The sequence below is a fragment of the Vipera ursinii genome, assembly GCF_947247035.1.
Source record: "Vipera ursinii genome assembly, chromosome: 7".
In the NCBI taxonomy this organism is placed as follows: Eukaryota; Metazoa; Chordata; class Lepidosauria; order Squamata; family Viperidae; genus Vipera; species Vipera ursinii.
This window is the reverse complement of record NC_139521.1, coordinates 13,090,254-13,112,374: the sequence shown is the minus strand read 5'-3', so window position 1 is coordinate 13,112,374 and position 22,121 is coordinate 13,090,254. Positions and strand designations below refer to the sequence as shown.

Sequence of the window (22,121 nt, the reverse complement as noted above, 5' to 3'; positions counted from 1 at the left end):
ACTCCTGCCCAGGCACCCTTGATACAAATGATGTAGAGCTGGCCACGCCCACCCAGTAGGCCATATGCACTCTAGCCACACCCACCCAGTAGGCCACGCCCACCCTGGCCATACCCACCCGGCCCCCTGAGGGCAACCACAATGCTGATACGGCCCTCAATGAAATTGAGTTTGACACCCCTGGACTAGACTGTTTCCAATGAAAACATTTACAGAACTCTATATTGCTTTTGTTTCTATGTGTTTTCTAAGCCTCTCTCCTTATTTCAGTTAAACAAGGTTCAGCAAAATAGTGTATTTTTGTACACTTTTGTGGCCAAAAAACCACTGAATTTCATAAAAATGCTTTTGGCTAAAGATGGATTATTATTGTGGTTGCTCACAGTCAGCCATATGTGATTTGACATTTATATTCACCTATTGAATCCTTTCCAACGAAATGGATGGGCAGATGTTTTTGATAGGTTTATTGGCACAGAGTGCCAATAGTAGCTGACTAGTGGTGCTTTTTCAGTACCAGTGATATTCAAGTGGTGCTCCAGTTGTTGGAGATTTTATCAGTTTGTATTTGGAAGTCCCAGAATATTTTATTCTGCTGATTTTCTAGAACCTCCAATTCTGTGTTCCATTTTTGCATTACTGGCACATGACAATTTTTACAGATGTTCCAATGAATCATTTTGGTATCATGTTGTATTATTGTTTATAATCAGTTTGTCCCATCTTCTTGCATGAACAAAATATATGATATACTGTTTCTTCAACATCTATGCACAATCTGCACTTTGAATCATTTGACAATTTTTTCAATTCTGGTCCTGACTGCATTAGTCCCAACAGTTTGTTCTTGAGTAGCTAAAATCAAGCCTTCATTTTTTTTAAATAAATGTTCCAGTTATAAGCCTTTGACAGGTTTTTTTTCCATCTACTTTTGTCTTAATCTTTTGTAGAACCATGTAATATTTTTTCTTACCAGCATTCTGTTCTTGTTTTTGTTACATTATTTCAATATTCATGCTTTGTTTCTTCCACATTCAGCAAATTCCAATTTTTAACTTATATTGCCCCATCAGTGCTTGTTCTTGGCTTCTTTTATGTAACCAGCCAATTCGTGTTTTACTTCTTTGACTGTTTGACTTCAAGTACATCTCTGCCTCCATTTCTGAGGGGCAGGTGTAATCTACCAATGTCACTATGGGATTTATTTTATTTATTTTATTATATTTATATACCGCCCTTCCCCGAAGGACTCAGGGCGGTTTACAGGGTGATTAAAACAAAAAACAGTTTAAAAAAATTATATCCGTCCCTGAACAAATAAAACCCCAGTTAAAATTAAAATTAAAATTCTCAGCCTGGGCCAGAGAGCTCGAAGAGCCAGGTCTTCAGGTCCCGGCGGAATGAACGGAGGTCGGGGGCAGTCCTAAGCTCCACGGGCAGCTGGTTCCAAAGGGCAGGTGCACCCACTGAGAAGGCCCTATCCCTGGGTGTTGTCCGCCGGCAATCTCTTACTGGTGGTACCCTGAGAAGACCCTCCCTGTGGGAGCGCACTGGACGAAGGGAGCTTGATGCCGGCAGCAGGTGTTCCCTCAGATAACCCGGATCCAAGCCATTTAGGGCTTTATAGGTCATCACCAGCACCTTGAATATCACCCGGAGGGCAACCGGGAGCCAATGCAGCTCGCGGAGTAGAGGTGTTAAATGGGAGTATCGGGAAACCCCCATCACAACTCGCGCGGCCGCATTCTGCATGCAATACATAATGAATAATTAGCTTTCTCATATTTCACTCCAACTACCCAGTTCAGCTTGGGTCCAGTTAATAATTCCAGCAGTGAATGGCCCAGGTTAACAATGACTTGGATGGTTTTTCCACCATTCACTTTTGTCTTTAGCACTTTTCTCCCTCTTTGCAGATATTCTTTACTCATCACATTCTTAACTTATTCATTTTATAACTGTTATTAATTAATAACAAGTCACTGCTAGTGACTTTGGGAAATCCGGCAAAGGGTACTGCTGCATTTAAAGAAAAGTAAGTCCTAAATTTTAAATGAAAATAAAGAAAAAATACACTTGATAAATAAGTAGTTGACTCCAAACGTTGAATTAGGCTCCCCATCTAGCAGATCGTATGCAAGCAGTTCAGATGGTAAATAGTTATGGCACTTTGTTCTATGGCCATATTTAACTTCTTTCTCTTCTAGTATGCACTTAGTGAATTAATAATGTTTGCCCTAAAATGGATTACTTAGAAATTCCTTGTATAATGTTAACAAGTGATATTTTTGGTCTGAGAATTTTTTTCTTATCTGGGTATTTGAATGACAAAGTTGAGGGAAAATACCGCTGTTATTAGTGGGCATGTATTGCATCTGACATTTGATCTGAAACATTTATTATCCTATCAAGTGTTTTTAAAACAATAGCTATTATTTTCATCTTGGATAAGATAATCTTTCTGCTATGAGTCTTAATATGTTACTGCCTTGTGCAAGAAGTACGCTGGTTTCCATTTTATTTCCTTTTCTTCTTGTTGAATTACATAATGATTTAAATACGAGATAAGTACAGACTTTTATAGAGTATGACAACAGGATAGGCAAGTTCTGGCTAGCAATCAATTCATTTTATTTTGATCAATGACCAGCTGATTATTTTATTTTTATTTTTATTTTAATTCCATTTATATCCCGCCCTTCTCCGAAGACTCAGGGCGGCTTACAAGCTTAGCAGTAGCCTTCATTCTATGTATATGCCTGCTTATTAGGGCTTTCACACACACCCCAAGCGGCATTATTACAAAGTCAGCTTATTGCCCCCAACAATCTGGGTCCTCATTTTACCTACCTCGGAAGGATGGAAGGCTGAGTCAACCTTGAGCCTGGTCATTTGCTTCCTGCTTATGATATAGGAATTGAAAATGGGCACATTTTCATCAGTCAATACTTAGAGGGGGCAGAAACCTCTATTTATTTTATCTCATTTGTATCCTTTCTATTCAAGTGGCCATGTAAGCCATCTGTCATCAAATAAAATATGATTAAAAGGACAATTGACCAATTAGCCAACTGCATTTAATATTTGTCTCCATATGTACTTTTTCTTAAGTCAACTAATTTCTAGCAGGTCCTAATATAACAAATTAGCAAATCAATGACAAAAAAAAATCAAAGCAAATAAAGAAGCAAAACTCTTACGGGTTGTTGTAAAGTTATCTGACCTGCCTCTAAGATGGACTGCTTGATGATTACTAAGGACAAGTTCTTGCAGAGGAACTTCTAACTTGAAGCCTACCTTGTTCTTGAGCAGATTGAAGCTCTATTAAAATGACTTAACAGGAAACTAGAATTTTCCAGTGAAAAGCACTGCATGCCCCATTTTATGGAAAAACTCTCATGCTGATGAAATAAATTGATTGCAGGCTTCCAACTGGGCTTACTGCAGAATATCTCCTCCCATCCAGCTAAAAGGCCATGCAGAGCCATTCCTCCTTTAGATGCCAAAGAGAACAGAGCCTCATGCAGCTGACAAAGATTTTTATTTCTTTTTGTCATCCAATAAGAATCCATCTTCACTGAAGGTCTTCCGCAAGATTGACATTCCTATTGGTAACTCTACCCAACATCAAGGTTCCTGCCTTTCCTTCATTATTGCTAGAGAGGTGTACAGCCACCCAATGTGAAAGCAGGGTTGGTGTGGTCCATAGAGGTATGGGCAGGAATCATGGTGAGGTTGACGTCAGCATGCAGCACAAAAGGAGATTTCCTTTCCCGCTTTTCATTTTTCTGACACTATCTTCAGAATCTATTTCCCCTGTACTCATTGGTGAGGCCTAGTAAAAGGATTACTATGTGAGCCGTGATTTTCTATTTCTTCCTGTCAGGAGTGAGGGGTAGAACCCATAGTTCAGGGGTGTCAAACTGGCAGCCTGTGGGCCGGATGTGTCATGTGCAAGCCTACCCGGGCTCCGCAAAGGCAAAAAAAACATTGTGATACGTCATGATACATCATGTGACGTGATCGAGTTTGACACCCGTGCCATAGTCTGTCAAAGAGCTTTTTCTCTCTCTCCCTCATTCTCATAAAAAGTATAAGAAACTGGAAAAGTCTAATCTTGATATTTGGATTAAATAGACTTCTCAGCTTAGTGTCAAATATCTGTCCACGAACGGCAGGAAAAACCACAGCAAGAACGGAATACAACCCACAAAGGAAACACATTTATTCTCTTGCAAAACAATCCGAAGAGGGAACAAAGTCAGCAATGGGTGCTCTCCGCATCCAATGCTGTTTAAAGCCATCCGGCACAAATTACCACATCCCCCTCAACAAACCGGCATCTGCCCAGCTCCCCATATAAGTGCTACCCCTCCTCTCCAGGGCCTTTTGGCTTCCGCCTTTCTTCCATGCCCCACATGCTCGTCCCTGGCAGGTATGTAGCCCCGGGAACCCCCACACCAAACCCCCAGGCCCCACCCCCACTGGTCCCTTCCCACCCGGGACCATTTCCTTCAAGGCCCCCAGGCTCCGGGACCCCTCTGCCCATTGGAGCCGCCCCAGCTCCCCAGCCAAGATCAAACCCCCCACAGTCAGAATGTCAGTCCCTTCGGCCGGCACGGTTCCCATCCGCCGCACAATGAGGGAAGCCCAGAACAACAGCTGCATGTTGGTTTCCCCACCAGCAAGGCTTCTCCACGCTGGCACGGCCACTGGAAATGGCTGGGAGCCTGTCCCATCACCTGTGGGTCTTTCCTGTGCAGATGCAGTGTTCAGAGGTGGTCGGGGTCCTGTCCTGGTGCCTGCATGCCCCTTGTGCACAGGCGCGGCGTTCACAACCGGTCGGGGTTCCGCCTGGGTGTCAGCATGTCCCTTGTTCGCAGGTGCGGTGGCTGGAAGCGACCGGAGGCAGTCCAATGGAGACACAGCCGCCGGAGACAGCTAGGAGTCTGCGGGTGTTCTGGGCGGGCCAGATGAAGCAGCCGCAGACGGGCTGAGGGGTCCTAGAGCCACCACCCCTGCCAGATGTCGGGCCTGCAGGGCTCGACACTTAGCTTTATTTCTTAGAAGCACAGCTTGTCCATTTTCAAATTTATAAACAAAATTAAAATCAAAGTTGTCATTCCTGATTAGGTCCGCCTAACAGATTTCATATTTCCTAACCCACCCAAGCAATTTACGGAGAAAGTTAAGCATTTAAAAACCATCCTTAATATGACAACTTTGGTAGCATTCCTTATGAAATCATGCCAATGCTCATCAAACCACATAAAATAGATAATACCAGATATATTGATCCATGGCAAAAAATTCTAGAAAGATGTGAAGTTTCCAACTACTTCAGAACTCTTAACCAAGACAAAATGTTATTCTCTTTGCCTCCCTCCAGAAGAAAGGCTGATTTCTAATGAATTTACTACATCCCTTGTCAACGCTGTAAACATTGAATGTTCCCGCTCTGAAAACTGATGAAAATTGCAGCCATTTTCTCTTTTTGATTTTAACATGCTTTCCCTTCTATTTAGAGATCAGGTCCAGAAGGGGGGATTGGGATGAATGCTGAGCTCAGCTAACCATAATAATAAACGCTGCTTTGTGGGAACCTGAGGATGAATTGATAATGTTTTCGCGGGCTGAGGAGCTGGGGAGAAAGCCCATATTTCAGGCTAATGGGAGAACATGATTTATGACTGCTTGTTGGGGGAGGGAATTGTAATTTGTTACTTTGTATCCAGGGGAAGGGAAAATAGTTTTGGGTTCAACTATGTAGTGCCAATACTTTGTTTCCTGAATAAAATGTTCTTTAAGGAAGAATTCTTGCCTTGAAGTTCTTTTGATGGGTTTCATCTATCAGAACCATGACATCCCTTTTATTTTAGAAGGCTTAGTCTTAAAACCTTCTAGGCTTTCAAACAAGGTGCACAATCCATATTATTATAGAAAATTTGAAAATTTAATGGACTTTTGTTAGATTTAAGTGCTCAATCAATATCAGTGATGTATTTTGTACTAGAGTACCCAAATGTGTTTTTTTTTTAAGAGGGTGAGCAGTTAGGTAGATTATGCACCATTTCTGCAAATAAGTTTGCAATTTTATTTTATTTTAAAATTGACCACAAATAGAATATTATTTTTTCCTGTCATCCTATCTAGCAAATCAAAAAATTATTGGGTTCTATTGAAAAGATCACAGAATTTAGCAAATTAAATTTATTATACCTAACATATTTCCTCAAGTACTCGTAGGATACAATTTCCTGAATTTATGGTTACTTCATCCCATGAAATCAAAAGAGCTGTGTGACTCTTATATTGAATTTATTCTTTTTGCCACTGAAAGACAGCATGTTTTCAGAGTTCAAAGCACCTTTTAACAACAAAGATCAGGTGAGAAAGTTAAAAAAGAAGTGGCCTTCAAAAATCCAAAAGGTGTCAAAGACTAATGGCATTTTATATCCTTTGAAAAGCAAGAAATGGCAATCAATGCTTGGAACGTACAAAGCAGACTAAATGCTTCAAGGTCATTAAATCCACAGGAAAATGAATTTGGCCATGCAAACAGCTTAGCACTACACTCAGCACCAAATATTATGCTGAGTGTAGTGTATTTTATTATCCTTATAAAAGCTGCCTTTAAGAATAAGATGAATTATATTTTATTCTTTACCATTTCAGAATAAAATAATAACTGAAAATCTCAGACACATTTCTTGGATGCTGAGATATTCTCTCTCTCTCTCTCTCTTCTATACTGATTATTTATATCCATGCACAAGACATTGCATTGCTTTCTGCTGAAATTCACCTTGCTGGTTTCTGCCATTTGTTTCAATCTTGTCAGAATCCTTCTGAACACTGAAACTGTCTTTTAAGTTATTTGCTCTTCTACCAGATCCTAGAATAATGTTCAACCCTTCAAGGATGATACACAGATAGATAGATAGATAGACAGACAGACAGACAGATAGTTCTTTTTATTTCTTTTAGATCAAATTAGTGTCTGTCTATGCCAGGGGTGTCAAACTCAATTTCATTGAGGGCCGCATCAGCATTGCAGTTGCCCTCAGGGGGCCGGGTGGGTATGGCCTGGGTGGGCATGGCCTACTGGGTAGGCATGGTTAGAGTGTGTATGGCCTGCTGGGTGGGCGTGGCCCACCCAGCATTGTTCGCATCAAGGGTGCCTATGGGGGCCTGGGCAGGAGTGGGATAGATTTGGGGGTCTCTGGCAGAAGGAGGGTCTCTGGGCCAGGGCCAAGGCAGTGGTGGCCGTTCCCTCAGTTTCCAGGATGGCTTTGCGGGCCACATGAAACCACTTCGCGGGCCGGATCTGGTCCCCGGGCCTTGTGTTTGACATGTCTGGTCTATGCTACAAACTGGCTGATCAATGAAGCCCATATTGCATCTTGTACCAATAAATTCACTGGGATAATTAGCTGAGTGTTGTGGAAAACAGAGGCCCATGCAAACATGTGGGACAAATGCTTAAGACATAGCATTAGTTCCACATGTTTGTGTGGACCTGTTTTTCCATCCAGTATAAACCTAATGACTAAAATGATCCATTCTGCATTTTTACATACAAGGTCAAACAATGGATTTAAGATATGTTACCCCAGAGAGTTAGTGTTACTTAGCTGCCACTCAATGTCATAAATAGATCATTCAGTGATTTTAATAGGAACTACTGTATGATCAAGCAATTTAATCTGAATCCAAGCCACGAAGGGTGTTACGTTGTTTCTTTCTCTGTCACAGATTAGATTTCTTTTCTGCAGCCTCATGAATTGTTTACAATGAATGGTGTGGTGGCCTAGAGGTGGAGCTCTAGTCTCACAATCAGGAGGCTGTAAATTTATTCCTAGGTAATGGCAAATATTTCTCTTTCTGGGTGCAAAGAGAAAATATCTGCTCTGGGCTCTGTGGAGAAATTGGGAAGGGCATCCAGCCAGTAAACACTCAGATCCATTCAGTTGCCCCAACTTCATCACAATGCAAGGGATTACATTTAAAAAAAAATGTTTGCAAAAACTTTTTAAATATTTATATAATTGTCTGTAGATATATGATTAACTGCTAGTTTGGAAATAATCCCCTTGAAGGATTACATAACAAGGTCAAGATAAAGACTACTATTTTCACTATTTTTCTCCTGTGTTAGTGAGATTTTATGAAAGCACATTTAAAATAAATAATCTTCCCAAATGATTCCTAAAGTAATGGACTCTCTGAAAATTGTATCAAGGGTACTCCTAAATGTTTTAATCAGGTAGTAGTGATCCTGTACAACAGAAATCCATTTTCCCAAAATATATAAACCATAGCCATACAATATTCCTTAGAAAAATTCATGCCCCTCATCTCCTTTTGAACTTCTCTTTCTTTTGCTGAAGAGGGTACTTTAACTCATTGAGAAGGTCATATATATTGATTTTCCATTGTGCCCAAGTGTTCACAGATCTTTCTCTAAGTCTCACTAGTGTTGTCTTATTGTAAAGGTCACTTTTCTTCAAATATTGTGTTCTTTGGGGGGAAAAACGCCACCACCTCAGCCTGGATTCAAATGGTTTGTAAGTGTTCAACAGCTTGTAAAGTATTTGATTAACAAATTCTTGGAGGAACCAAAATTACCTGAAAGAAGGACAAAAAATAAACCGTAAAGTCCTAAAAGTTCTGCTAAAAGCTAAATGCAAATTCTCTATGACTAATCTTAAAATAGGGACACGGTGGCTCAGTGGGTTAGGACGCTGAGCTTGTCGATCAGATGGTCGGCAGTTTGGCGGGTTGAATCCTGAGTGCCGCATAACAGAGTGAGCACCTGTTACTCGTCCCAGCTTCTGCCAACCTAGCAGTTCGAAAGCACGTAAAAATGCAAGTAGAAGAATAGGGACCACTACGGTGGGAAGGTAACAGCGCTCCGTGCGCCTTTGGCATCTAGCCATGCCAGCCACATGACCACGGAGACGTCCTCAGACAAGCACTGGCTCTTCGGCTTTGAAATGGAGATGAGCACCAGCCCCTAGTTGGAAACGACTAGCATGCATGTGCGGGGGAACCTTTACCTTTACCTTTTTAATCTTAAAATACTACCTAGGCAAGTATCATCTTTGCTTAAACCAAATATCATTTTTTTCCAATAAGAAGATATTGATCACAAGGAATAAAGAATATTTAACATGTACCTAGACAGTTCCATGCTACATCCTCACTCAGTGAAAAAGACATAACTGTATTTTTTTTTAACCCCTGGTCTTTACTTTATAAATGATGCAAGAAACTGAAAAGTATGACTGGTACATCTGTTATAAAAATAGGTAAAATAATCAATGTCTATTACTGTAGGATTCCTGGGCTGCAGTAGCATCAAGAAATGTCGGTCTGGTGCAAACTGCCTAGAGATTGCCAGAAGGTGGTTAACTTGCAGCTGGAGATCTGGCTGCACAGGCCTATAATGGAAGGGTCAGTTATAGAGAAAATAGGATTCTAACCACTGGCTAAGAATAAAGGCAGTGATAATGTGTTTTTTTTTTAAATGCACGTAGTCTTCAATTTGTCCTCAAGCTATAATGGAGCCAAAAATGTATGTTGTTCAGTGAGTTTTGCCCAAATTTACGACCCTTCTCCCCACATTTGTTACATGAATCATAGCAGTTCTTAAATCAGTAACACGACTCTTCAGCAAATCTGATTTCCCCATTGATTTTGCTTGTCAGAAAGTCACAGAACTCCAGGACCTACCACCATCATAAATGTGAGTCCGTTGTTAAGCATCCAGATGTAATTCATGTGCCTATGTAATTCACGCTGCAACAGTCATAAGCGTGAAAAATGGTCAAAAGTCACTTTTTCCAGTGCCATTGTAACTATGAATGGTCATTAAATGAACTGTTGTAAGTCAACACCTGCAGATAGCTTGGTGTTAGTAAGGAAAACAGAATGGGACATTGGTAGGGGGAAAGGGGTCTGTCCCAAAGATTAAAAATGGAAGAATGAAAACTCAAGAGCTGGGAAAATAATGGAAAGTCTGTAGCTGTGGGTGCATACATGCAGGGAGAATAACAAGAGGATCAGAATTTCCAGCTGGAAGAAAGAGGATGGGTAGCCTAAGCCAGGGGTAGGCAACCTCGGCTCTTTTATGACCCATGGACTTCAGCTCCCAGAATTCCTGAGTCAGCATAGCATAGCATAGCTGAGTTGAAGTCCATGAGTCATAAAAGAGCCGAGGTTGCCTATGTTGTGACTCAGGGCCAGCCTGTGGGTCCGACAGCCGGCTCCGATGTATCGGATGACTCAGATGTGGGGGAGGAGGGAAACGAACCGGCTGATGATGATTTGGAGGCTTTGCAGAGTCCTCAGCCGGGGACCTCTTCTCAGCTGCGTGAGCCCGAGAGTGCGGAGGAAGATGACCCACAGCTGGCCCTGTTCAAGGACGCCCGACGCAGGAGGCAGTCGAGCAGGAACAAACAAAGAAAGGCTGTGAGACTCCTCGGGAGGAGGCACAGGGAGACCACGCCCTGAGCTCTCTATAAAAGGAGTGTTTGGGGAGGGGCTGGTTGCTGAAAGCAACTTTTCCGCTTGAGAAGAGAAGCTCTTGTGTTTTTGTTAACTGCGTAATTAAATCTTGGCAGATGCCTTTTAGCCTTGGAAGCTTTCCAGTCTCTTCTTCTTAATTAGGGGTTTTGCCTTTACAAGGCCAGAAGAGGGCTGGTTCAGAACAGCCTACCCCTGGCCTAAGCAGAGAAAGGGAATAGGACAGTGGTGGTGAACCTATGGCATGCGTGGCAGAGGCGGCACTCAGAGCCCTCTCTTTGGGCACGCGTGCTGTCGCTCCAGCTCTGCCTCTTCCCATGGCCCCCTCCTCACCAGCAGCCCGCCCTGAGGAGTCACCCCCAGGTGTGGTACGTGCAGAGTAGCACAGCCAAGGACATGGCAGCCGGGCAGTGGGGACAAGACTCCATCCTCGTGCCCTGTCGCGTGCATATGATGCTGCGGGGCATGAGCAGAGGGCGTGGCCACCATGGCATTGCTGGGCTGCCTGGGCGATCTGCTGCGGCGGGCCGTGGAGGCAGTGGGTGGCCCTGTGAGGAGGCGGGGTGGGGGTGCAGGGCGGTTTTGGGCACTTGGTCTCTAAGTGGAATAGGAGATAATGACTAAGGCAAACAAGAGGACTCTCCATGAGTAAATAAGAAGTAGCAGAGGAAAAAACACACAAGGCTTTCTTCCTGCAGCATTTTGCACAGCTGGAATTCCCGATAAAGGCAGGATATAATAAAAGAAATAAGTAAATAAGGGCAGGTTGTGAGGTGCAAAGGAATGATGAAATTGGTTGGTATTCTTAGCCAGAGTTGAGAGATGCTGCAAAACTTTCTCCAGCTAGGCAGAATCAATAAATCAGTTGGAGGAGAAAAAAAACAGGACTGGAGTTTTGACCCAGAAGAAGGGATTAAACAACCAGATAAATTGCTGCCAGAGGCTTCTGCAGTGAACATTTTGCCAAGGGCAGCGGGGAGAATTTGTCTAAGTATGTATGTGCTTTTTATGTATGCCACAATTTTAAGGAGACAGTGGGGCTTGTTGAATATGAACTGCAAGCTTCAGGAAACCTCTCCACAGGTTACACATGTTGAAAATTTATTATGGGTGATTTGCAGTTTAATCTGCACCCAGCATGGTCCCAGTCAGTCCTTATGTCCAGATCATATATAGTTTGGTGGTTATTTATTAAACATCAGCACACATCAATAACAGTTAACTAGCGAAATGGGCAAAAGGCAAGCAAAAGCAGAAGGAAGGAAGGAAGGAAGGAAGGAAGGAAGGAAGAAAGAAAGAAAGAAAGAAAGAAAGAAAGAAAGAAAGAAAGAAAGAAAGAAAGAAAGAGCAACTGGTAATCCCCCAGGCATTAGGGGCCAGTTGAGTGATCAATTTTGGTTGTTTTGATATGTTGCTTGGTAGTCTAGGAGAAAATAGAGGGTTGTTATTTTTTTTCTAATGCTGCCTGCCACCCAGAGTGATGCTGTTGAGCTATGTAGCCTTATAAATCTTGCTAATAAATAATAACAAACAGTCAAGACATAAAAGGGCAGAAGACTTAATAACAGTGTCTACATCATCTGTATCTCTGCAGCAAAAGGCATAGAATTTTTCAGAGCCCCTGGAATTAATATTAGCAAATAGTACGGAGAGTCCCAAAGAAAATTACCTTTTATGATTCCAGCTTTAACCCTTATTTGTATATAATGGTAGAATAGAGGTGCGTAGTGGGATACAATGAGCTTTCTTCTCTTCTGCACTAGAGTATATAATTTGATAGATGGAGGTGATGTAACGAAAAACAAGGACATTTTTGTACCCTATGATATTGCCTATATATCTACAGGTAGTCCTTGACCTAGAACCATAATTAGACCTAGAATTTTGGTTGTAAGTCTTTTGTTGCTGTTGTTGTTAAGTGAGGCCTGTACATTACCGCTCCACTCAATGGCTGCAATCCTGACCATCCCAGTTGTGGCTGTTAAGTGACCGTGTGGGTTGTTAGGCAGACAAAGTGAGAAAACTGCATGCTTAAAGAGGGCAATCAGCTCTCCTCCACGTGCAGAAGGGAATTCCTATGCTAGGTCAGAAAATGGAAATTTGGATCCAAAAAACCAGAGCTTTGTTTTACTGGTCCATTACAGGTTTTTCTCTCTCCTCTGTGGAAGGGAACCACCATGCTAGGCCGGAGAAAGGAAGCTTGGATCCTGAAGTTGAAAGCATCCTTTTTCTGGTCCAGTATGGTGATTCCCCTTCCCTCTATGTACTAGCCTTTCTATCCTTCAGAAACATTGCATTTCCAGTCAGAAAGCTAGGAAACAAGACATTCCTGATGGGTAGAAAGGCTGGAAAAAGCTTGTATGGCTGCAAAGTTAGCAAACATTATCTTTCTGAAAAGTAGAAAAATTAGAAGAAGCTCAGAACTTTGGGATGCAAGCTATTTCCTCCAGTCCAGTGATGGAATTTCTTTCTGCACAGGGGAATGGGAACTCTGGCACCGGGCATCCAAAAGATATTTGTTTCTTCAATCCCTGATAGAAGCAGTGCTTTTTTTCTAAAAAAAAAAAAAAAGGTGCCGGAACTCTCATCTTGGCGGGCGCAGGAGGTGGGGGGGTGGGGGTGGGGCGCTTCTGCAGTCACAGGTGTGAAGGGTGTTGGCAGCGGGCTCCCCCCCGGGGGCTGGAGCCAGCACGGCTGGTGCTGTGGGAGCAGCAGAGCCCACTCTATATGGCGGGGCTGCATGGTGCGGACAGCGGAGGCAGTGCGGGTCAGGCGATGTTTTAATCTTATGATTTTAAAAATATATTTTTTTCTATTGTAAGTTTCCCCAAAGTTGAGGAGTGACTCACTTAATGACTGTATCACTGTATCACTTAGTGGCAGAGGTTTTAGCCCCAATTTGGCCATAAATTGACTGCAACTTGCATAATGACAGTAGTTTACAGATTACACCATGCCAAAAGCCAAACAAACATGCCTCATTACGGCTTAATACAATCTATGAATCTGCCTTTGTGATTAGGAAGTTAGGGATAATTTACTAGTAACATTAGGAGTTAATCCATATGGCTACATTTGGGTCATTTCCCACATTTTTCAGCCCACCTAACTCACTGGGTTTATATAGCTACTTCCTCTGTTGGATTGTTTCTGTATTGTGCTAACATATAAACGCTACTTTGTCGTTGTTAGCTGCGAAGTTGTGTCCGACCCATCGCGACCCCATGGACAACCTTCCTCCAGGCCTTCCTGTCCTCTACGTTACTTATCTGTACACAGATTAAGGAATTTATAACTCAGCATTTATGGACCCTAAACACAAGTACAAAATGTATATTTTCCCTCTTTTGGAATATTTTTGGGATCACTGATATTTTGAACTCTTGCCTTGTAACCTTTAATACTTTAGACCAAGGGTCTTCAAACTTGGCCCTTTTATGACTTGTGGACTTCAACTCCCAGAATTCCTCAGCTAGGCACACTGGCTGAGGAATTCTGGGAGCTGAAGTCCACAAGTCATAAAAGGGCCAAGTTTGAAAACCCCTGCTTTAGACAGACGGCAGTTGCTTCATTTGTAGCAAAAGCTTCTTGAGATTTATCCAGAGCACCGTATTTTATTTGGAGATTTTTCTTTCGTTTACTATGTTACCAGCTTTTTCCCTTCTGATTTGGACAGCAGTATCATTTCTATAGCCTGCATATTTGCCTTTGGGTGGCCACAACTCTGTTGATATTTAGAAAGACTCCTAAGACCTGGCTTTTTCTTTCCGCACAGGACCCAAATGTTAGTGAGTTTTATTAATAATTGATCCCAACACTACAATTTTTAATGTCTGGCTTTTTATGATTAATGTAATTTTCCCCCTTAACATTTAAAATGGACAATGCATCCAAAGTTACTTGGCAAATGGGTGACCACATACACAAGTAAATAAAATGTAATATTTAAACCTCAATAACAATGGGTTTTTGCATTTTTTAAAAAAAAGAAATAAAGCTTGATCTTGTTTATTTCAGGAGATAAATTATCTTTCAAGAGGGAAGAAGTGCTATAGCTATGTGCCACTATGTTACATAGCCATGAATTTGAAATAATTTGCATTTGTCCTTTTAATTACTTGAAAGGCAATACAGAATGCAAAAGTCCTCTCACATAGATTGAAAATTGTGGGTGGACTCCAGGTGAGGATCTCTTTGGAAGATGGCAAGACATATTGTAAAACTGATATCCAAAAGCAGCACGGAGGGCTAGGATCTGAAGACTAAGGAGAGGACTTCTCATTAGAAATATATGTGAACTGCAGCTTTAGCCTGTGTGCTCAGCCAATCTACTATGGACATACATCTCCGTGGGACTAGAACAAGGGTAGGCAACCTTGGCCCCTTCATGACTTGTGGACTTCAACTCCCAGAATTCCTGAGCCAACATGGCTCAGCTTGGAAACTTCTCCCTGTCCTCTCAGCATGGCTGGCTCAGGAATTCTGGGAGTTGAAGTCCATGAGTCATAAAAGAGCCAAGGTTACCGACCCCTGGACTAGAAGAATGAAAAAAAACAAACCCCGAAACACACTAGTAGAAAGAATTAAGTTTCAGTATTATCCCACTCATTTTTTAAATATAAAAATTAATCCAATTCCAGCAAAATCTGTGAAGTCAAATTCTCAGAACATCACCCAAGTTCTAACTGAGTAAGGGTATGTGAGATTGAGTGAGGAGCATGGGGTATGTATTTTAGAAATTTAGACTGATTCACTTCCAGATTATAGACAGAGCTGATCACAATGTAACAACAAATATAATTTAAGCTTTATGTAATTTAATTGCTGCAGCAAGGTAGCTGTTGCCCTGATGGCACACATATTTAAGGATTGTTTTGGATGTTTTGAGGTCCTTTCGAGAGAGTGGCTCAATTGATTAATCTAGCAGTTGGAAATTTGAACATACACAACTCAAGTTCTTATCTGATTAACAGGCCTTGTATTAATTTTCCATCTAAAAGGGACTTAAAATGCTTTCTAGAGAGGACTAAAACCTTATTTTTGAGTAGTTAATTTCAAGAGCAGTAGCTGGTAATGCAACTTAAGATGGTAAAGTTTAGCAAGGACTGCAACAATGCCATTAATATAGAAATTAAACAATAAGGAGTCCAGAATCAGTATTCCTGGTTTGCCTTACTTTGTTGGATAGATTTATTTCATTCCTCTGGAGGCAAATTTACTGTTTTGATTTATTGGGTTTTCACCTCCAATTGTATCCTTCCACAGCCCAAATAAAGCCTTGGTTTAACTTAAACAGGATGCATTTACATTATGGTGCAACTGCTGGTTCCCACTTAGATAATCTTTAAAAATACTTTTATAACATCTTACTACAGCTTGCTAAACATATTTACTGTCAAACGTACATTGTATGTGTGTGCATTGTCCCCGTGTTTAAGACCAATATACTAAAGTATATTAAGAATATTAAAAAAGTGCCACACAAAATTCAAAACAGCAACCAATAGTTAAAAACTATAATTAAAATACTATGAAGTTCTCTAGTTTAATGTAAAGTGGGAAAGAACAGGAGATTTCTGCCTGTCATTTCTAAGACAGCAAAGATGCTAAGAAAATACACCTAGAGAGAGAGTATTATAATGAAAATGACTGTCACAAATTCCCCAATCTAATTACTTGCCTAATGTCACTTTATAAAAAGTTTTCAAGTTCCTGAAGGAGGCTTTGGTCATTTGGGTTGCCTAGTTTTGAATGATTCTATTTAATTTACTTCCTGTTTAGAAAGTGATTTAGCAGAATCTCCAAAGAAAAGTACAGGTAATCCTCAGGTTACAACCATAACGGAGCCTACCCATTATAGGCACAAGTCACATTATTGCCTCACTTAACAGTCCCAATTTCTGCTCTTCCCATGTAATTGCTAAGCAGTTTACTAAGTGGAGCAATGGGTGACTCAGATGTTGGCGTGGGCCGGGAGTCCTAGCACAGGTCCAGGCTTCCATGCCCCAGTCCTCCCAAGGTGTTCCCCATCCCCAAAGCACCCCATACACCATTCTTGAACCTTGGGGTCCCAGCTGGATCTTCCAAGCTTTTGGACTTATGCTGGAGCTCATCCTCAGGAACTTCTCTTTTACCAGAATGTGTAAGAGAACACACACATTGGATGGGCTGTGCTGCATGGGCTCCAGCATGAGTCTGAAAGTTTGGAAGACTAAAACTCTGGTCCCGGTGACGCCCCAGATTGGATCCTGCAGCATTATCTTGTGGCATGTATATTTGCCTTCACGCATCACATAATGTATAATCTATATCTCTATGCTATGAGAACCTATGGGAAGGCTGACTACGTATACAATCTGATAGCAATATGTAACTAAAATAACACTAAAATGGTAACTGCACTAATATCTCTCTGAAAATGTTGCATGAATTTGTATTACTATTATATTTAAATCAAAAATCCTTGGATCAAGTTTGTCCAGATGGATAACCAATACTGGAAAATCAGAAGACTGCTCTGATAACATCTAATCATGTTCTGAAGTGGAACACAATCCTTGTATAAAACTACCCATGGTTTACATGTCCTTAATAAAGCATACATTGTTTATTTAACAATGGACTGCTTAACATTCAATCCTATTATTTTATTAATATTAACATTGGGCTTCATAAAAACAACTGGATTTTGAAATGTTTGTTTCCCAGATGTTGCCTTGGCTAACATACAAAACAAATCAAATGATAAAAAAGAAGGAGCCAGGTTGCATGCATAAATTACATACATTGGTAGGAAAATGATTATTTTATGCTATTTTAGAAAATAATCTAAGCATTTTCAAAGGAATCATTTCTCATAAGAAATGTAGTTAACCTAGATATTTGCTCAAATTTTGATAATTCCAATGGGGGATTTAATCACACATAACTGCTTGTGCAATTTGTAAATGTTTAATTTTCAAAAGATATCTAAGTCTTTCCCAGTTTCTTTTCTGGAATCCCTGAAGATACCTGCCAAAATAATTTTCTTTCCTTTTAATATTAGCACATAGCACAAGTCAAATTCTAGTGACTTGAGTGCTACAAGGTCAGCTACTTGAATATTCTTTCAACTATTCCTCTAAAGGAAGTGCTAAAATGTAAAGATCAGCAGACATAATTGATTGCTCTATCTAATCAATCTGTCTTAATTATCTTAGGGAATCCAGATGGTTAAAGATAAATCTGATACCTGGGAATAAATAAATTCAATTACCTTAATTCAGAATGCAAGAAGGACAGTGACAATAGAGAGCTAGTGTGGATGAATGAGCTGATGAGATCTGAGATTCTACAAATCATGGTGGGTAAGTTCATATTAAGCAAAATAATTCATTCTAGGATTCCTTGAAATTAAATTCTGAGCCAAGTTGATGGAGATGAAATGCTAAAAATGTGGGGTTTTTTTTTTTTAAAAAGGCAATCAAAAATAATATTTTAAACATTTAGCTGTCGTTCTTTAAATAATTGTTAAGGATGATGCGTGTAAAACTGAAGATACAGAATTGAGAAGAATTCTAGGACTCTGACGACTTGGCTGTTAGAAATTTGTCAGAGAGAAGGCCTCATAAATTCTCAACTTACCTTCACATCTTTTACGTTCATCCTTGTTCCTTCTTTTCCAACAAAGATGTCATCGATGTCAACAAGAATGTATCTGTCCAAGGATAATGTAAGCCTTTTTCCTGTCAAGAAGGAGATGGCATCTATAAAAATAAGTTTGTGCAGCCAAAAGTTCAAGTTGTTTCCAAAAAGGACTCTTTGAATTCCATCATGAAGTCCCAGGTCCTGAATCACTGTAGCATAGAGATTAAGCTTTGGAAGTGATGCTGGGAATGGTTTGGAAGCTTGAAATGCCGTTAAAAGCACTGGTTGATACGTAGAGTGGTTATATTGGAAAACAGTCCAGTCAGTACCAGGTAATGGGCCTTTTTTAACCTTTGGGGCTTTGGTTATATGCAACAGTGGGGACTGGGGATTTACTAAGCAATCCTGCAGAGCTATATTGTTGTAAAGATGTAATGGGAATCCTTTGAGGTGAGTACTTAACAAACTATTCTCATTGGCTTTATGAAAACCAATTATGCTAACACTGTATTCCACACAGTATTTTTCCAGGAGTTCTCTGTTCCACGAATCCATGGATGTGTATTTCAAAATATTTTCATATACTACAAGGATGTATTTCCCTTTGCCATTATCAGCCAGGGGTGGAATATCCCCTTTTCCAGATGCAATCACCATATGATACTGAAACCGACTAGACTCCAGGATGGCAATGATGTCTTGACCGAGTTGAGAGTACTGGCTTTCCACAAAAAGCAGCACCGTGGCATCAGTCCTGGTTGGATCAATTGGCTTCACTGTTTTAAGTTCTAGGGTTCTGTAGGGCAAAAGTTTCAGATCTTCACACTCCATTTCTCCAGTGAGGGCAATTTCTTGTTTGTGACCTGTATACAAGTAATAAGCAGAAATGACTATGCTCACTAAACAGAAGGTGGTTAAGAGAATTACGAGTGTTCGGAAACTCCTACGAAGTTTCATGATCAGATTCATCTTGGTTTTGTTTTGTTTTTTTGCTGCAGTGTATTTCTTTTGTTTCATCTCCCCCAGCCTTCTGTCAGTTGGCTTCTTCCTTTTTAAAGTGCCATCATAAATAGACCACAAGATGGTATTAATACCATTCTCCAAATATTCATGTGACCATTGCAATTCATGTATGGGGGAAAAGGTGAAGACTATGAAATTCCAGATACTGAAAGTCCAAAGAGGTGGAAATCTATATTGAAAGCGGTGTTCTTTGACTGCACCGGTTGCCAATAATCAATGGAGGAGACGCTTAGCATTATCTGTAACAAAGTGAGAAATTAGAGTAGGTTAAGAAAATCCATACAGCAATTAAAATGTGTTAATTAAATAAGCTAGTAACTTCTATTAAAAGAAAAATAAATCCCACCTATGAACATTTTTATTGATTCTGAGAGAGAAGATGACAAGGGGATGACTTCCTGGTAAAATTTATGTGTGAAGAACATGCTTATCGTTTACAGTTGTTACCCAAAATATCTATTATTTACTTCAGGCCTATATTTATTATGCTACATAAAAGTATAGTTCATAATATTTCTCATATTCTAAGAGACACAATAATAAGCACCATTAGCTGAATTTTTATATAAATTTATACTTCCAGGTATCAGAAATACATATTATTAAAACCTAGGCAGCAAGAGAAAATGAGAGAACCATTCTCATTTTATTTGTTTATTCATAAAATTTATTGGCTGCCCATCTTACCACAGGGTAACTCTGGGCAGCTTACAATCGTAAAAGATATATATGTATATGTGCACTAAAAACATAAATAAGTTAATATTTATGTTATTAATAAAAAGCCCTGGTGGCAAGTGGTTAGAATACAGTATTGCAGGCTAACTCTGTCCAGATCTGTGTTATCAATCCATCTGGAGGATTAACCTACTGTGGGGATTGTGCAACCATATGTCTTCCTTCTGGAGAAAAAGAAGAGATGAAGAACTGGGAGGATGCTGCATCAAAACCAGAAGGCAGCTGTGAGACTCCCGAGCTGGAAGGAGAAATAGAATTCCAGCCCACTCAGAGGGGAATCCAGCATGGCAAAGCTGACCCCAGCCCATAGCCAAAGACATTGGCGTGGAAACCAATGCCTCTGTCCTGATCCCCAAGGGGCCACGGGAGCCCTTCCCACAGAGACACTGACTTCGATGGTCCTAGGGTGTGTGTGTCAGAAAACTGGAAGAGACCTCCCAATGGGAGTGACCCTCACCCAAGGGTCCAGACATAAAGAAGAGTGTCCTGAAGTGCCAGTTGAGCCAACGCTGATCGAGACAGATCACCACGTTGCTCCAACAAGATCCAGCATTTGACCACTGTCCTGAGTCGGACCCAAATTGATCTGGGATAGATCTATGGTTGCCATGGTGGCCATGAGCTTCTAGGCTGCAGAGGTGGCTGGTTGAAGTTCCCTAGGACCAAAAAACCTGGGGGAACTCCACTGCTAGTCCTGAGATGGCCTCCAGCAGCTCAGGTAGGGAGGTTGCCATGTAGCAGAGAGGCTGATATAGTAGAAACCATCCCAAATAATCCCATGAGCCCAGATTCAGGAACAGGATCTCACAACCTGAAACTTGAGAGCAAGACCCCTGAAAGCCAAAAAAAGATCCTTAAATGAGCACTGCCGACCCTTCTCTCCTACCCTGGAGTGTCTGCTGGTGCCAAATCCTAAATGGGCCCATTTCTGAGTTGGGAACTCCTCCCCTCTGGAGTCAGCCAAATCTCGATTATGCACGCCAGATTGACTTGTTCCTTCGCAGTTCCTTTATTATTGATTGACCTGGCATTCCCCACCAGTGACCGAACCTCGGGCTTCTGAGGCTTTGCTATCAAAGGCTGAGTTCGCGGGGCTGGAACGCACCACTGGTACCACACATTGGGGCATCTGTAATGGCCTGCCCTCTGGCTCCTGTAGCAACCCATGCCCATCATCACCTTTATGGGTTTGTCCCGCCCTAAATTTTCTAAAGCAATCTTCCCCCTCTCACTCTGACCTCCCTCCTCTCAGGACAGAGAGCTTTGCCATACCCCTCCAGCCTCAAGGCATTCTGGGGAGATGGATGAGGAAGGGATGGATGAGGCACTATAGTCCAAACTCTCAGCTTTAACTGGGCCCCCACCTTCCTCCTTGCCATGTGGTATTCCTTTCCTCTTAAACTGTCCCCTCTCACTCGCCAGCCAGAGGGAGGGTAGACTCACCCAATGCATCCAGCTGACTTTCACTCTGGGTGGAGGGCCCCAAGTATCCACCAATAACACACAAGCCTTTCCCAGGCTCTCACCCTAGGAGGGGACTCTCAGATGCTTCTGAGCCCTTATTCCTCTACAATAGCCACCACTTGGCCAAGGCTTCATGCTGATTGCTCCAGCTTCTGTTTTAGATCTTCCAAAACAGACATGTCAAACGTGCAATGTATCAGGACAGTTTTGCCATTGCTGGCAATGGGGTGGGCGTGGCTTTCAGATGACGCATCCGGCCCATGGGCTGGCAATTTGACACCCCTGTTCCAAAAGATCCCCTCATGATAGGAGATCTAGTAGCCACCTACTAGAAAAACCTAATGGGGCTGCCCATGAGACTTTTTCTTATATATAATTGAAGTGTAGGAAGCAAAAAGGCCTACAGACCATCTAAATGAGTTTCTGCAATGAACACACTTATATTCTTGGCCAGATCATAATTAAATCAATGCAAAACTGCCACTCTCTACATAGGATAATTATTCTGAAATAATTTTAAAGCAAAATAGCATCTTAAAGAATGAGAACCAGAACAAAAAGTAATGCAAAACCTAAGTGATAAGCATGTATGTATTTATGTAATTTGTACTCAGTACTATATGAATATTATCTTTTTATTCTCCTTTTTTATATTTTTATCAATATAAGATAGCAAACACACCTAATACTGCCTCCTCCTGTTTTCTCCACAAAAATCATTCTGTGATGTGAGTTGGCTGAGA

At 41.2% G+C, this 22,121-nt stretch overlaps 1 protein-coding gene across 1 annotated transcript in view; it reads right to left on the bottom strand.

Annotated features, from left to right (window-relative positions):
• LOC310643153 (bifunctional heparan sulfate N-deacetylase/N-sulfotransferase 4) overlaps positions 1-19,122 on the bottom strand; it is a gene marked incomplete at both ends in the record, with an annotated part of 117,839 nt that extends 98,717 nt beyond the window's left edge. Inside the window, one exon of the mRNA XM_083367249.1 lies at positions 18,151-19,122. Within this exon, the coding sequence (XP_083223375.1) occupies positions 18,151-19,122 (972 nt within the window). The remainder of the gene's footprint in view (positions 1-18,150) is intronic.
• Between the last annotated feature and the right edge of the window lie 2,999 nt (positions 19,123-22,121).